The 17263-nt window shown below is 52.7% G+C and overlaps 1 protein-coding gene across 1 annotated transcript in view; it reads left to right on the top strand.

The window, feature by feature from the left end:
• Nucleotides 1-2958: 2958 nt before the first annotated feature.
• The window catches only part of RTN4RL1 (reticulon 4 receptor like 1), a 68789-nt gene continuing 54484 nt past the window's right edge, over nucleotides 2959-17263 (top strand). Inside the window, exon 1 of the mRNA XM_038759571.1 lies at nucleotides 2959-3072. Within this exon, the coding sequence (XP_038615499.1) occupies nucleotides 3060-3072 (13 nt within the window). The 5' untranslated portion in view covers nucleotides 2959-3059. The remainder of the gene's footprint in view (nucleotides 3073-17263) is intronic.

The raw sequence follows: 17263 nt of genomic DNA, 5'->3' as shown, positions 1-17263 counted from the left end.
CGCAGGGTCCGGCTCTTCCCCGGGCCGGGGCGCGGCGGGCAGAAAGCCCTTTCAAAATAGTAATAATAAATAATGGTATTTATTAAGCTAGTACTCCCTGTCAACCACCGCTCTAAGCGCTGGGGTAGAGACAAGGTCATCAGGTTGTCCCACCTGGAGCTCCCAGTCTTCATCCCCATTTTCCAGAGGAGGTCACTGAAGCCTAGAGAATAATAATAATAATAATGTTGGTATTTGTTAAGCGCTTACTATGTGCCAAGCACTGTTCTAAAAACTGGGGTAGATACAAGATCATCGGGCAGTCCCACGTAGAGCTCCCAGTCTTCACCCCCATTTTCCAGAGGAGGTCACTGAAGCCTAGAGAATAATAATAATAATAATGTTGGTATTTGTTAAGCGCTTACTATGTGCCAAGCACTGTTCTAAACACTGGGGTAGATACAAGATCATCGGGCAGTCCCACGTAGGTCTCACAGTCTTCACCCCCATTTTCCAGAGGAGGTCACTGAGGCTTAGAGAATAATAATAATAATAATGGTGGTATTTGTTAAGCGCTTACTATGTGCCAAGCACTGTTCTAAGCGCTGGGGTAGATACAAGGTCATCGGGTTGTCCCACGTGGGGCTCACAGTCTTCACCCCCATTTTCCAGAGGAGGTCACTGAGGCCTAGAGAATAGTAATAATAATGGTGGGATTTGTTAAGTGCTTACTATGTACCAAGCACTGTTCTAAGCGCTGGGGTAGATACAAGGTCATCGGGTTGTCTCACGTGGGGCTCACAGTCTTCACCCCCATTTTCCAGATGAGGAAACTGAGGCCCAGAGAAGTGAAATGACTTCCCTAAGCCCGTTGTTGGGTAGGGACCGTCTCTATACGTTGCCGCCTTGTACTCTCCAAAGCGCTTAGTACATTGCTGTGCACACAGTAAGCGCTCAATAAATACGATTGAATGGATGAAGTGGGGGAAGTGAAGTCGCGCAGCGGGCAAGCGGCGGGATTAGTACAGTGCTCTGCACACAGTAAGCGCTCAATAAATACGATTGAATGAGTGGATGAATACTGAGAGCTCACCTCCTCCAGGAGGCCTTCCCACACTGAGCCCCCTCCTTCCTCTTCTCACCCACCCACCCACCCCCGCCCTACCTCCTTCCCCTCCCCGCAGCACCTGCAGCATGGCTCAGTGGAAAGGGCACGGGCTTTGGAGTCAGAGGTCATGGGTTCAAATCCCGACTCCGCCAACTGTCGGCTGTGTGACTTTGGGCAAGTCACTTCACTTCTCTGTGCCTCAGTTCCCTCATCTGTCAAATGGGGATGAAGACTGTGAGCCCCCCGTGGGACAACCTGATCACCTTGTAACCTCCCCGGCGCTTAGAACAGCGCTTTGCACATAGTAAGCGCTTAATAAATGCCATTATTATTACTTATGACTCTATTTTACTTGTACATATTTACATATTCGTTTTATTATGTTAATATGTTTTGTTCTGTCGTCCGTCTCCCCCTTCTAGACTGCGAGCCCGCTGTTGGCTGACAGCCCCTTCCTTCCTGTCCCCCTCTCCATCCCCCCATCTTACCTCCTTCCCTTCCCCACAGCACCTGTATATATGTATATACGTTTGTACATATTTATTACTCTATTTATCTTCCTTGTACATATCTATTCTATTTATTTTATTTTGTTAGTATGTTTGGTTTATGTTCTCCGTCTCCCCCTCTGAGACTGTGAGCCCACCGTTGCGTAGGGACCGTCTCTATATGTTGCCAATTTGTACTTCCCAAGCGCTTAGTCCAGTGCTCTGCACATAGTAAGCGCTCAATAAATACGATTGATGATGATATGTTTGTACATATTTATTACTCTATCTTACTTGTACATATCTATTCTATTTATTTTATTTTGTTAGTATGTTTGGTTTATGTTCTCCGTCTCCCCCTTTGAGACTGTGAGCCCACCGCTGGGTAGGGACCGTCTCTATATGTTGCCGACTTGTACTTCCCAAGCGCTTAGTGCAGCGCTCTGCACACAGTAAGCGCTCAATAAATACGATTGATTGATTGATTGGGTAGGGACCGTCTCCGGATGTTGCCGACTTGGACTTCCCAAGCGCTTAGTCATCATCATCATCATCATCAATCGTATTTATTGAGCGCTTACTCTGTGCAGAGCACTGGACTAAGCGCTGGGGAAGTACAAATTGGCAACACATAGGGACAGTCCCTACCCAACAGTGGGCTCACAGTCTAAAAGGGGGAGACAGAGAACAGAACCAAACATACCCACAAAATAAAATGAATAGGATAGATATGTACAAGTAAAATAGAGTAATAAATATGTACAAACATATATACATATATCCAGGTGCTGTGGGGAAGGGAAGGAGGTAAGATGGGGGGATGGAGAGGGGGACGAGGGGGAGAGGAAGGATTGATCATCATCAATCGTATTTATTGGGCGCTTACTGTGTGCAGAGCACTGGACTAAGCGCTTGGGAAGTCCAAGTTGGCAACATCTAGAGACAGTGGGCTCACAGTCTAAACTGCAGGCAGTAAGCGCTCAATAAATACGACTGAATGAATTAGGACCCACGAGCTGCGACTGCCGAGCTCTTTGCAGGGAGCTCCGTTGCTTCTCTGTTTTTTCATCAATTTTGCATGGGAGGCGGGCGCTCCGCCCCGCCCCGCCCCGCCCCGCCCGGGTGCCCCGCCCCGCCCCGCCCGGGTCCTCTCCGCTCCTCTCCGCTCCTCTGCTCTCCTCTCCGCGTCCGTCTCTCTCGGTCCCGCAAACGGGCGCGGGAAGCATCTCCGGGAGCAACGCGGGCCGGGAGCCCCGGGCAACCGCATCCCGACGGGGCGGGGCGGGGCGGGGCGGGGCGGGCCCCCCATCCCCGGGGTCCCGGTCCCGGGCTTGGTCCGGCCGGGGCTCAGGATGCCCGAGCGGCCGAGCCTGGGCCGTGGGCCGGGGCAGGTGGCGGGGGCGCCGCCGCCGCCGCCGCCGGGGATTAGCCGCCCCCGAGGGATTTGAACCCAGAGCCCGCGCGGGCCCGTCCCCGCCGCCAAGATGCTCCGGAAAGGTGAGCCCGAAGCCGCCCAACCGGGGATGGGGAGGGGGTCGGGGGGGGGTCCGCTCCGCCCTCCCGGGACCTCTCCCTGCCCGCGGTAAAGTTTTGCACTTTGGGGCTCGGCCCGTGGGGTGTCCCCCCGCCCGGTGCGGGGTCCGGGGTGCGCGGAGGGAGGGGCCCCCGCACCCGCAACGCCCCTCCCCCCCCCAGTCCTGGGGGAGGGGGCGGGGGGTGGACGCCCCGCAAACTTTCCTGCGGGCGGCGGGGCGGGGGGCGATCCGGGACTGGCCGTGGACCGGAGCCTCCGCTCTCGGCCAAGCTCCCCGGAGAGGCGGGGCGGGGCGGGACCTCCGAGGGAAGGGCTCTGGACGCCCCCTCCCCACCAGTTGGCCCGGGTTGCGGTGTGTATGCGTGGCTGGAGAGGGGAGGGGGGGCACGACGACTCCCATGTGGGTCCCGCTTCTCTGCGGCCCAAATTTTGGGGAGGGTGGGCTGTCCCTGGGGTCCGGTGGACGAAACCAGGAGCCCATCTTCCACTCGGGGTCTTCCCTGGCTCTCCTACCCCATCCCATCCCACCCCACCCTACCCCCATCCCACCCCACCCTACCCCCATCCCTCCCCATCCCATCCCATCCCTCCCCATCCCATCCCACCCCACCCTCCCCATCCCTCCCCATCCCATCCCCATCCCATCCCTCCCCATCCCTCCCCATCCCCATCCCCATCCCTTCTCCATCCCCATCCCCATCCCTTCCCCATCCCCATCCCCATCCCTTCCCCATCCCCATCCCCTCCCCATCCTACCCCCCTGCACCCGGGCCTCGGTGCCAGGCGCATCCCGATGCCCAGACAAAGGCCGACGCGGGAGGCCCAGGTAGAGAGGGGCCCGATCCCGGGGCTCTTCGGATCCTGCCTTAATCCGCCCTTGTTTCCATGGCAACAGTCGGGGATGTCGTAAGCTGAGGATTCTGACCTCACAGCAGGATAAGGAAGGAGAAAGCTGGTAGGGGGAGAGGAGGCCCGAGGATTTAGGGAGAGGAGCAGGTTTGGGCCCCAGCCGGGAGCGGGGAGGAAAGAGAGATGTCCCGGGTTGAGGAGTGAGAAGAAGGTCTGTGGAGATGCCAGAATCCAGCGTGATGAAAGCAGGCGCCTTTCCCTCCCGCTTCTGCCTTCTCCGGTCTGCTGGAGTAAAGTGGTGTAACTCGTGTCGCTCGCCTGCAGTTCCGGCTCTCTGGATTCCAAGTCAAACTTTGTTTAGAGGGCAAGGCGGTGGGGCAAATGAATAACTGCCTTTCGCTCTTTGATGGTTCTGAGTGGGCCCAGTTCTCCATCAGGTCAGGGCGCCTAAAGAACATAAAGCCATGAGCAGTGCCCAACTGGGTCAGGCCAACAGCCCTTCCGACCCAGTGTTTGTTCTGACTCCCACAGTACCCACGGGATGCTTGGCGGAATTGGGTTGGTCCTCCCTCTTGGTCACCACCTCCAGGCTGACACCCTGACCTTCACTGTAAGCCCCTTGAGGGCAGGAATAGTGTCAACCAACTCTGTAGCACTCTTTCAAGTACTAGTACAGTGCTCTGTGTTTAATAAGTGTTCAATAAATGCCAATGATTGATTGATGTCATTCAACATCCCTGACCCCCCCCCCCCATAACTCATCCTTAACTTTCTATCTAGTTACCCCCTCATCCATCCCCTTGAGCCTACTGATATTTTCTGTATGAACAATTTTCCATGGGAACAGATTCCATGCATCTACCACCTGCTGTGGGGAGAAGTGTTTCCTTTTGTTTGTTTTGAACCTGCCATCTCCAAGCTCCCATGGGAGCCCCTCCCTGCCCCCTGGCCGGGTGAGAGGAGCTGAGTGAACACAACTGCCTGCTTGCCTGGACTACATTTCTAGCAAAAATGAAAGGAAATGGACTTAAACTGCAAGTGGAAAGATTTGGGTTAGCATAAGCAACAACTGGAACAGACTCCTGGGGGAGCTTGTGGAATTTCCATCCCTGGAGGTTTTTTAAATAAAATGCAACAACATCTAACGGTGCTGAATGACTTTAGGCACTTCTCCTTGCCCAGAGGCAGAGGGCTGGACTAGATGAGCTCAAGAAGTCCCTTCCAGCTGGAGGATCTTAGAGGGCCTCATCCTGCTTGCCCCTCTGTAAGGAAATAGCACGGGGGGAGAAAAGTGATGATGAAGATTCATTGTGTTCCACCATCCCCCCAGGTGTGGAGGGAGCAGAGCTTACAGCTGGCTGGGGCTCAGGATGGACCATAGGTTTGCTCAGCTAGAATAGAGCGACAACGTGCGAAGGTTAATGACCCTTCACCAGTGCGGTCCCCCGGAGCTGAACTCCTGTTTCTTTCATGACGGGGAGGGGAGGCCTGGGTTTTGGAATGTGTGTTTTGGAAAGTGCTCAGTCGGCTCAGTGGCCACGGCGCAGGGTTGGCCTCTCTCCTGCTGCTGGGCTGAAGTGGCCTTTCCCTGGCGACAAACGACTGCGTCCTTCCCAGGGAGGTTGGCGTGAGGGGGTCGGGAACGGCCCAGAAGCACCTAGAGAAGCCAGAAGCTGAGGGCAGTGGCAGGCCCGGAAGCTGGGCCTAGGTCGGGGTAGGAGCCTGGCACAGTGGGAATGGTCCTGGTGTCTCTCTTGGGGGCTCCGGTCTCTGGGACTGCAGTCGGTAGAGATAAAGGCTCTGTCCTGACAAATATCATTTTCTGTTCGGTCCTGTGTCTTTCGGCAGCTCGTGGTTAAAAATGAACCATGAAACCAGCCCACTCACTTTATTTTTATGATTTAGGGGCGTAACAATAGACCTGGAGGTTTGTATTGCGCTTTGCTCCCATTTCTCTCTCCTCCTCCTCCTTCTTCTCCTCCATCCCCCCTCAGCAAGCAGAGGCCTCCTCCCCCACCCCTGCTGCAACCCCTCTCTGGTACCCCAGGCTTTCTCCCCAGCCCTGGCCCCAAGGGGCAAGTTAGTTGCATGTGTTGGCATCCTTTGGTTGTTTTTTCTTTCTACCCAGTGGGTAGTGGAGTCTTAGCTGGTAGCAATGGTCTATGGAGAGGTTTCCATCTTGCTTTGCCCAAGGGAAGGAGAGAAGAGCCCTGAACAGGGACTCCCTGGGGACTGCTCCGGTCTCTGCTGCAGAGACATTCCACTGGAAGTTTCATTTATTTCCACCGTTCCCCTAGTGAATTCTGGACCAGTGGATGTTCTCTTGCCACAGAGCCCGGCGTGGGTCTCTTAGAAGTATCGTGGTGGTTCCCGGCTTCCCCCTCCAAATGAGAGGGAGAGACAGAGACCGAGACAGAGAGACAGACAGACAGACATTGGGTTGGGTTCAGGCCTCCAGTTCCTGCAATGGGCAGATGCTCCTAGGCTGTCCAATAGAATAAAGCTTGAATTGGGTGCATGGGGCCCACGGTGCCACACAGAGGTTTCCAGAGTTGTCTCTCATGCCCAAGCGAGCACGCTCAACTCCGAGACTGGCAGAAAACCAAAGCTTCATGGGTGAGCAAGAAGCACCCCGAAGGGGAGGGCTGAAGCAGGGAGGAGTGAGGCCAGGTGTGAAGGTTTTCCTCTCTCTAGTTTCCATGTTTCAGCTGGATATTCAGGGCAGAGCGGCTGCTGCCACTGGCACAAGGGACTCCGTAATCCCTGGGAAAGGGCAGCCACTGGGTCACTTGGCAAGGGGTGTGCACCTTGGCAACCAGCCTTTTCTTTTTCTTTTTTTTTCTTCAGTGGCATTTGTTAAGTACTTACTAAGCGCGGGGTTGGACCCAAGTTCGTGACCTACTTGGAGCTCACCGTCTTAATCTCCATTTTACAGATGAGGTAACTGAGGCACAAAGAAGTGACGGGACTTGACCAAGGTCTCATAGCAGATGTGGCGGAGCCAGGATTAGAACCCAGGTCCTCTGACTCCCAAGCCCGGGGTTTTTCCACGAGGCCATGCTGCTTCTGTCAAGAGCCAGAACCGGGCCAGAAGCCTGGGTGGGTTGGAGCAGCCGACACTGCCCAGGAGAGGAGATCATCTCCTAGCCCATTCTAGCAGTGCCGGGGAGGCAAGAAGCCATTCCTGGTAACAGATGGGCAGAAGGCATCGCAGAAGCCTTCAGAAAGGAAGGGTCTGAGTCTTTAAGAGGGTTTCGTTCCACCAGAACCAGCCCATTGAGGTCAAGACCTACGACCTTCATTTATCCAGCTAGAGAAACCGAATGCAAACCTACAGCCTCTGGACTAAAACCCCGGACATTTCCTTAAAGTTTTTGTCTTGTTAAGCAAGGAAATATAGTGCCAAATAGGCTTTGTTAAGTGGCAGTCTAATTAATAATTTAAAATCTTGTAGCTGTCTTTCATTAGAATTTATCTGTACATCAACCACAAAATCAGTCAAACACACTCATTTATAAGTTAATGCCATCCCTGAATAATTCAGCAAGCAGCTAGAGGAAGGCCTGCAGTTCTGCAAGATGCATCGCATCCTTCTGGATTCTGAAGCCAGATGGTCCTCGCATGGCGGTTTGACTGGACCGCCTCCTTCCTAGGGAGGGAGCGGGTTAGGAGCTGGGCTAGTGGCCGGTTGGGCAGGGTCCCCCGGACATCCCCCAGTGACTGGGGGGCGGGGGGGAGGGCGGAACTGGTCTCCAGGCAGACTGAAAGTGAGCCCACCCCAGCACTGCCTCTCCGCTGGACGGCCGAGACCCTAGCGTCTCTTCACTCAGGGAGAGAGGCGAGACCTGCTGGGGAAGAGCCTCTTCCTTGTAGGCTGTGGTGTAGCTTGGATTTTAATCCCGCTCTGCCACTTATCTAATGTGTGACCTTGGGCCAGTCACTTCACTTGTCTGGACCTCAGTTACCTCATCTGTAAAATGGGGATTAAAACCATAAGCACCACATGGGACAGGGACTGTGTCCAACCCGATTTGCTTGTTGTAATAATAATAACAATAATAATAATTGTGGTATTTGTTAAGCGCTTACTATGTTCCAGGCACTGTACTAAGCGCTGGGATGGACATAAGCAGAGTTGAACATAGTCCCTCCATGTCCCATGTGGGGCTCACAGTCTCAATCCCCATTTTACTGAGGCACAGGGAAGTGAAGTGAGTTGCCCAAGGTCACACAGCAGACAAGTGGCAGAGCCGGGATTAGGACCCATGACCTGACATGGCACGTGCCTGGCACGTAGTAGGTGCTTAGCAAGTACCATAATTATTAATTATCATTATTATTATTTTTTTTGTTCACGTGGGAGAAAGCAGTGGAGAGGCAGACAGAGAAGGCCCAAGAGCCTCCCCTGGGGAGGGGGTGAGTGTCCGAGCTTCTGGGCCCCAACTCACGAGAGGGGCAGGTGGGTAAAGTCCCGGCAGAACCGGTCCTCTCAGTGGCTGCGCTGGATGGCTTCCAGCTGTTCCAGTGGACCTGGAGATGGGGAAGAGCTAGAGGAGGTGGAGGAGGGGTTGCTGAATAAGTGAAGCATACGCACAAATTTTCTCTCCAGTGGCCAGAATGAAAACAAGTAAGGCAGCAAAATGTTCCCCTTGTGAGCTAAGAATATATATATATATATGTGTATAAATATATATATATATATATATAAACACGTGCTCCTCTCCAGCTCCTGACATACCAGCAAGAGGCCATTTCCTCCCAGCTGGGTTTTCAGCACCACTTTCCACGGGGAGTCGAAGAACGGAAACTGCCAGCGTGCAAGGGACACTGGTTCTGTGCTCCTCAGCCTGCAGTGCGTTACAGTTCTGTTCAGCGTAGGGTCTCTGACACACAGCCCGCCACTCCCCACGTCCTTCAGAGTGCCCTGGAGTTAGAGGGAAAAAGCACAAAGCCACTTGGGGCAAAAGGGGAGAGGTGGTCTTATCTGAGATGGGAAGGAAAATAGAGCATGAGATGGAGAAGTGAAGGGAAAGGGGCTGGCGTGAAGGGGTCTCAGTGGAGAAGGGTCTCGCCACCCGATCAAGGCTTTGCTACAGCAGTGGCGTCCACTTGGAGATTTGAGCAGAATGGAGAGATGGAGGAGGTGGGCTCAGTGACTCCAAGCCAGAGGAGTTGCCCCCATCTCAGAGGCGTTTAGCTGAAGGGGAGCTAGGTGTAGCTTGGCGTTGACTTGATGAAGATGGGGAAGGGGGAAGCAGAGGGGAGTCTTGAGCGCTGTCGGGATTGCCGCTATCGAGAACCTCCAGTATTAAAGTAGTGGTTAAGAGTAAAGAAGAGAGATGATGACAAAGAGGTACAGATGGCCCAGGAAGCAAAATAGCCACTTGGCAAGAACTGAGCCTCACGGGGGCACTGAGCCAGAGGGGTTTTGGTGCTCGGAGGAGGAGGAAGAGGGGGTGAGGGGGGGCTTGCAACAGCAGGTGGTTGGGGAGGAGCCACCCCGGGGGTGAGGGGTTGGACAGGGAGCACCGCCTGGGCAGCGGGAGAAGCCCGAGAGACCAGGCCGAGGAGGGGAAAGCTTCCTGAAATGACATCTCCTCCTGGAAGCCTTCCCTGAGGCTGTCCCCAGGCTATATCCACCCCACAGCTGCTACTTAAGCACTCTTGCTCCATCTACCTAAGTGTGGTAGTCACGAACATCCGTAGCACTTTAGGACAAATCTTTCTGACCCTATCAGTTACTCCTATGCATATTCACTTCTCCTTCTTTCTCCTAATCTGAAAATTATTTTAGTGTCTGTCTCCCCCACTAGGTTGAAAGCTCCTGAGAGCCCGGATCACGATCACGAAGCCCACTCGGGGCTGGGGAGGAGGGGCCGGGACCCATTTCCTTAGCAGATTTGTATGGAATCAGAGTCAGGCTATTGATTCCACATCAAGTGAAAAACCTTTTTCACTATCAATCAGTCCATCAGTCAGTACATCAATCAGTGGCATTTATTGAGTGCTTCCTGTGTGCAGAGCACTGTACTAAATGCCCCGGAGAATACAGTACAATAGAGTTGGTGGACACAGTCCCTGCCCACAGGGATCTTACAATCTAGCTGGGGAGACAGACATTCAAATAAATTAAAAATAGGGGAAATAGCTATGCACAAAAGTAATGTGGGGCTAGGGATGGGGTGAATATCAGTTGCTTAAGGGGTACAGATTAAAGTGCATAGGTAATGCAGAAGGGAGGGCAAATCAATCGATCGGTGGTATTTATTGAGCTCTTACTACATGCAGAGCACTGTACTAATCAATCAATCAATCAATCGTATTTATTGAGCGCTTACTATGTGCAGAGCACTGTACTAAGCGCTTGGGAAGTACAAATTGGCATCACATAGAGACAGTCCCTACCTAACAGTGGGCTCACAGTCTAAAAGGGGGAGTCTAAAAGGGGGGGGGGAGTCTAAAAGGAGTCTACTAAGTGCTTGGGGGAGTCTAGTATAACAGAGGGAGGTGGTCTCTTGTGTAAGAAGGGGGAGGGAGTTCCAGGCCAGGGGAAGGATGTGGTCAAGGGGTCGGGGGCAAGGCAAACGAGGCTGTATCACTTCCCTAATGGAGGAGGATGGGACCTAGATGACCCCCCACAGTGGTGTGGAGAGACATGGAGACACAGTGTCATGCCGGCGACCTGGTTAATGCTCCTAGTATTAATGAGTAAATTTCAGGCGGAGGAGTCGACAGCTCAGAGACCAATGTCCTGAGCCAGTCAAGAAGAAACAGCCCACCAGGCACAGGATTTCAAGGGCCCGGGAATCAGAAGGACCTTTAACAGTTCCCTGTCAGCAAAATGGGGATTCAATACCTGTACTCCTTCCTACTTAGACTGTATGCCCCATGTGGGACCCGATGATCTTGTATCTAACTCTACTCTTAGTAAGTGCTTGGCACATAGTAAGTGTTTAACTAATACCACAATCATTATTATTATTATTGTTACTAATTCTGCATCTTATAACTACCCCAGTGCTTAGTACAGTAATCGGCGCATAGTAAGTACTTCATGAATGCCCTTGTCAACATCATCATCATCATTATTCCAGGGTACCAATTCACGCTTAATCAGTTTGCCACCCCATGTTCCGACTGGCTCCCTTGAAGTCATCCTGCCTCCGTGGGCACAGTGGTCAGTCGGTCAGTTGGCAGAGGTCTTTGCAGCACCCAATGTGCATTTTAAAGAGACGATAACGAAATAAGGCAGCCACTCCCAGAAATCTCTGCCTAATCTCATAATGAGCAAGATACAGCCAGGCGCCTCTTGATGAGATAATTTTTTCTCTTCATTTGTTTAGGTTAAAACGCTTCTGATATAACAGATAAAATTTGGCTGGTGATGAGCCTGTGATTACTGTCTAATCACCCGGAGAGGTTTGGATAATAAAGTACAAACAGCCTTGCTATCTTGTTCGGAAAAGTAGACTTTTGTGCTGGCATAGTAAGGGTTGGCACAACACATAGTGTGCGCACGGGGGCAGAGACACACCTGGCATGAACACAACAGGCACGCTGGAGCATGTGTGCCGAACGGGATGCTGTGGCGATGCGCCCCGTGCGCTCGCAGCTGGTCCGTTGGCACGGGGGCGTGTTGTGGGCCCGCGGCCTGGCCCACTGGGACGGGTCGAGGGGTGTGTGCCGTGGGGGTAAGGCGAGGCACGCTGAGGGTGGGCCTAGCGAGTGGGTGCCTTGGTGCACCACATAGCTGGCATAGCGTTGGCTGGCGGGCGCTGGAGACCAACGGGGGAGTGGACACGATGCAGCACGTGTCCACCCAGAAGAAAGGCCAGCCCCGGCCCCCTGAAGCGGAGCTTCTCCCGTTGGGCTCTTGATTGGCATATCCGGAGCGGTGACGTCACGGAGCCAGAGGGCCGAGGCATCGCAAGTGCGCGAGCCGGGCCCCACTGGCTTGTACTGGAGGTTAGTTGGGTCCCGGCCCAAGAACAGCCCTTTCCTGCCATGTGGGATGACATGTTTTCCGTCAGTCAGTCCGTCAGGTCTGCCAGCTTCTCTCCCTCTTCCCATCTCTGCCCCTAACTGAGGGCTCAGATGCACCCTTGAGTGGCCCTCTCCATCTGCTTCTGTGGAGAGGAACGAGAGATCACGGGGTCCTTGGGGACAAATTGGCATTCTTCTCATGATTATTTATTAATAGGGATATTGGCTAGTGAGGGGATGGGGAGCTGAGGTGCTTCCATTAACGAGAAATACACAAGGCAGGGAGCCTTGGTCTGCGTTTGACATTTAGTGGGTTCAGTCCTAGGGAGTTGACGCTCTCTCCTTTATGAGGTTTTGCCTTTAATGTTCTATTTATGGGCTCATCTGTGCCATCCGCCCTGGGGTAGCGAGGAGGGAGCCGGGCAGGCTGAAGGCAACTGGGGGCATCCTGGGGGGCGTGTGGGGAGGACTACTGGGATCAGAGATCTCAGCCGGGTAATTGGGGAGGGGCTGGCAGGGGGTGGGTGCAGCCACCCAGATAGGGAGAGACAGGATGGGGGTGGTCGTTAGTTTGCCTGCTGCCCTCACATCCGTTTTTTAATGCGCTTGGAGCCGACATGTTTCTTGGAAGCAGCATGGCTTAATGGTTAGAGCATGAGCCTGGGGGTCAGAAGGTCCTGGGTTCTATTCCCGGCTCTGCCACTTGTCTGCTGTGTGACTTTGGAAAGTCCCTTCACTTCTCTGGACTGTTACCTCATCTGTAAAATGGGGATTAGCTCCCTGTTGGGTAGGGACCGTCTCTATATGTTGCCAACTTGTACTTCCCAAGCGCTTAGTACAGTGCTCTGCACACAGCAAGCGCTCAACAAATGTGATTGAATGAATGATTAAGAGTGTGAGCCCCATGTGGGACAGGGACTGGGTCCAACTTGACTAACCCCAGTGCTTAGAACAGTGCTTGGCACATAGTAAGCGCTTAACAAGTAACATTATTATTATTATTACTACTTCCCCGTGTGTCTGTCGAGGCCAGAGAGGCAGGCAGCCCAGCCCTCAGGGCAACCCCGCTGGGGATCCGCTTGGGCTTCCATTCCTCCTTTCTTCTTCAGGAGTTTTCTTCTTCAGTCCAGTTTTATATCAGATTGTCCTGACCGCAGCTGGTCAGTAATTTACCCAAGGTTTCACAACAGGCAAGTGATTAGAACCCAGGTCCTATGGATCCCAGGTCTGTGCTCTTCCCACTAAACCATACAGCTTCCGTTGTACTTTCCCAAGCACTTAGTTCACTGCACTGTTTCCAGTGGACATTCAGTAAGTTCCCTCACTGCTATTACTACTGTCTGGTATTGGCACAGCAATAGATGACCTTTAATTCTGATAATTTTTGTTTTAACCCCCTCCTCGCATCCCCCCCCCCAAAAAACACACACTTTGCATCCCACTGCTGAGTTCCATGGTTTCACAGGGACCTTGGAGTGGAACACAAAGGCTCTGGAGAGAGGGAGGGGGCCAGGGGTCGCCCCCGTGACAAACTCCAGGTTCTGCGGATTTCCTCAGAGAACCTTTTTGTGTGTCCTTACAGCGCCGTTGTGTTGCGTACCCCATGTAATGCACGGCACTTAATATGTGTCCCTTTTGGGCTGGCAAGGGGTGTCTGCGTATGCCGTGAATGCTATTTTGGTGCATCTGGAAGGGTCAGGGTCCTTGTGCCCAGGTGCAGAGAATGAAGTCATCGAGGCCAGAGTGGGATACCACCTTCAAAGTCTTATTGAAGGCCCATCTCTGCCACGAGGCCTTTCCCGACTCAGCCCTCATTTCCACTTCTCCCACTCCCTTCTGCGTCACCCAGACTTGCTTCCTTTATTCACCATCCGCCCCCAGCCGCACGGCACTCATGTCCATATCCGTAATTTATTTTTTTCTATTATTGTCTGTCTCCCCCTCTAGACTGTAAGTTCGTTGTGCGCAGGGACTGTATCTGTTATATTGTTGTGTTGTTCTCTCCCAAGCGCTTAATATAGTGCTCTGCACACAGTAAGTGCTCAATAAATCAGATTGATCGATTGATTGGGAGGTGCAGCGCAAGGACCCTGCTCTCTCTCAGCAACAACAGTGCCTGCCAGGAGCCCAGAACTAAGCCAGCAGCATGGCATAGTGGATAGAGCACGGGACTAGGAGTCAGAAGGTCATGAGTTCTACTCCTGGCTCTGCCACTTCTCTGCTGTATGACCTTGGGCAACTCACTTTACTTCTCTGGGCCTCAGTCACCTCATCTGTAAAATGAGTATTGAGACTATGAGCCCCACGTGGGACAGCAACTGGGTCCAACCCATTTGCTTGTATCCACCCCAGTTCTTAGTATAGTGCTTGGCACTTAGTAGGTGCTTAACAAATACCACAGTTGTTATTATTAGGGGCCGAGGGTTGTCTTCCAGGGCCAGTCCATACCCCTGGGGGTTGCTGCAACCAGGCAAAGCCCCTTGGGGAAGCCCAAGTATGACTGCCCCAAGCCCAAGGGTAGCACTGGAATGGCTTTGGGGCCGCTGGGAACCAGATAATGAGGAATGGCCATTGGGCACTACCACTAGCCAGCAGAGTGACCATATCCAGACCCTTGGACCCTGGCCTGAAGGGTGGGTGAGCTCAGTTCTGTGGGATTGCATGGGTGGAGGTGTTGGAGATGCTCCTACTCCCCACCCTCTCCCCGAGACTTCATTGCACACACAACCAAGTGGGCCTGAATGCAGGTCCCTGCCCGGTCAACGAGGGTTTTGAGATCAGGACGGTGGTGGGGAGATTAGGACAGCAGGATTTGGGGTGGTCTTAGAAGCCGAAGCCCACTCGGGGCTGGGGAGGAGGGGCCGGGACCCATTTCCTTAGCAGATTTGTACGGAATCAGAGTCAGGCTATTGATTCCACATCAAGTGAAAAACCTTTTTCGGGTCATTTTCAGCTTTGGATATGAAATATTCAAAGCAAGGCCGCGTCCAGGACTAGGAGGTAGTCTGCAGGGCCTGCTGGGTGGGAGGGGGCACCTGGGGTCTGGGTGGAGGAAGGAGGGAAGGAGGGAGGGAGGAAGACCTAGTGTGAGAACAGTCTTCCATCTGGCCCATTCCAGCATCCTATGAAATGGCTCCTTCCTTTGATCAGCTTCCTGTCCTCCCTAGGGGGGCTATTGGATTGTTATACAACCCCACTGGATGAACTGAATCACTGAGAGAGGGAGTGGGGGCTGGGGCGGCTTTCCAGAAAAATCCCCCGGAAAGAGATAGAGGACGAGGACGCCAGGAGGTTCAGGGAAGCTGGGATCGTCTTCGCTTCCAGTTCCTCTCTGATCTGGCGTGTGCTGGTCTCCTTGGGCCTGGCCTAGGGTTAGGGGACAAAGGACTTGATAATTAGCCCCTCTTCAAGGACATACTTGTACAAGCGGCATGGCGTAGTGGCTAGAGCCTGGTCCTGGGAGTCACAGGGTCATGGGTTCTAATTATGACTCTGCCACTTGTCTGCTGCATGACCTTGCACAAGTCATATAATTTCTCTGTGTCTCAGTTACCTCATCTGTAAAATGGGGATTGAGACTGTGAGCCCCATGTAGGGCAGGGGACTGTGTCCAACCTGATGTTCTTGTATCCACCCGAGCACTTAGTACAGTGCCTGGCACATAGTAAACACTTAACAAATGCCATTATTATTATTATCATCATTAGTTAGCAGGGCACCCCTGGGAGAGCCAGGCCAAGGGTCTAGTGGGTGGGGTCACCTCCATAATAATAATAATGATGGCATCTATTAAGCGCTTACTATGTGCAAAGCACTGTTCTAAGCGCTGGGAAGGTTACAGGGTGATCAGGTTGTCCCTCAGGGGGCTCCCAGTCTTCATCCCCATTTTACAGATGAGGTAACTGAGGCCCAGAGAAGTTAAGTGACTTGCCCAAAGTCACGCAGCTGACAATTGGCAGAGCGGGATTTGAACCCATGACCTCTGACTCCAAAGCCCGGGCTCTTTCCGCAGAGCCATGCTGCTTCTCTGCTTACTAGGTGTCAAGCCCCATGTGAGGCTCACAATCTAAGACGTAGGGAGGACGTATTGAAACCCCATTGGACGGGTGAGGATACTGAGGCCCAGAGAAGTTAAGGGACTCGCCTAAGGAGACTACTCCATAGTCTCAGTACAGTGCTCTGCATACAATAAGGGCTTAATAAATGCTACTGATTGATTGATTGGGTATTAAGCGCTTATGAGAGCCCAAACAACAGGGCATGTTCCCTGCCCTCAGTGAGCTTACAGCTGCCCAGGAGGACAGTGTTGTGAAGTGGGAGATTGTAAAATGGGGGATGGGATCATCATCATCATCATCAATCGTATTTATTGAGCGCTTACTGTGTGCAGAGCGCTGTACTAAGCGCTTGGGAAGTACAAGTTGGTAACATGTAGAGACAGTCCCTACCCAACAGTTGGCTCACAGTCTAAAAAGGGGAGACAGAGAACAAAACCAAGCATACTAACAAAATAAAATAAATAGAATAGATAGGTACAAGTAAAATAAATAAATAAATAAATAGAGTAATAAATATGTACAAACATATATCCATATATACAGGTGCTGTGGGGAAGGGAAGGAGGTAAGATGGGGGGGATGGAGAGGGGGATGGGGGGAGAGGAAGGAAGGGGCTCAGTCTGGGATCCTGAAGTCCTATCTGGAAGTGTAGAGCAACACGACCTGCCAAGGAGGCAGCATGGCCTGGTGGAAAGAGCATGGGCTTGAGAGTCAGAGGACCTGGATTCTAACCCCAGCTCTGCTACTCATCTGCTGTGAACCTTCGGGAAGTCACTCCACTTCTCTTTGCCTCAGTGCCCTCATCTGTAAAATGGGGATTAAGACTGTAAGGCCTACATAGGATGGGACTGTGTCCCATCCGATCATTTTGTATCTACTTCAGTGCTTATTACAGTTCCTGGTACATAGTAAGCACTTAACAAATACAACACGGTTATTATTATTATCATTGGATGGGTTAATAATGATAATAATAATACTAGTAATAATGGTATTTGTTGGATTATGGGTTGGAGTTTGTGGCTTCCTGGATGGAGGAGGGGTGGGGCAGGAGACTGGGGAGAGAGTGAAGCAATTGGGATGGGGGAGGAGCCAACCTGAAATGGTGAGTTCACGGGTATTGGATGGGTTGGGGTCTTTTGTCCTCCTGGCTGGAGGCAAGGTGGGGCAAGAGATTGGGGAGAAAGTGAAGCAACTGGGGGGACGACCTTGCCACAGAGTAGGGGAGGGAGTCCCCAAGGTCCCATTGGGGCGGGGGGGGGGA

Source organism: Tachyglossus aculeatus, chromosome 17, assembly GCF_015852505.1.
Source record: "Tachyglossus aculeatus isolate mTacAcu1 chromosome 17, mTacAcu1.pri, whole genome shotgun sequence".
Lineage (NCBI taxonomy): Eukaryota > Metazoa > Chordata > Mammalia > Monotremata > Tachyglossidae > Tachyglossus > Tachyglossus aculeatus.
This window is presented reverse-complemented; position numbering and strand designations above follow the sequence as displayed.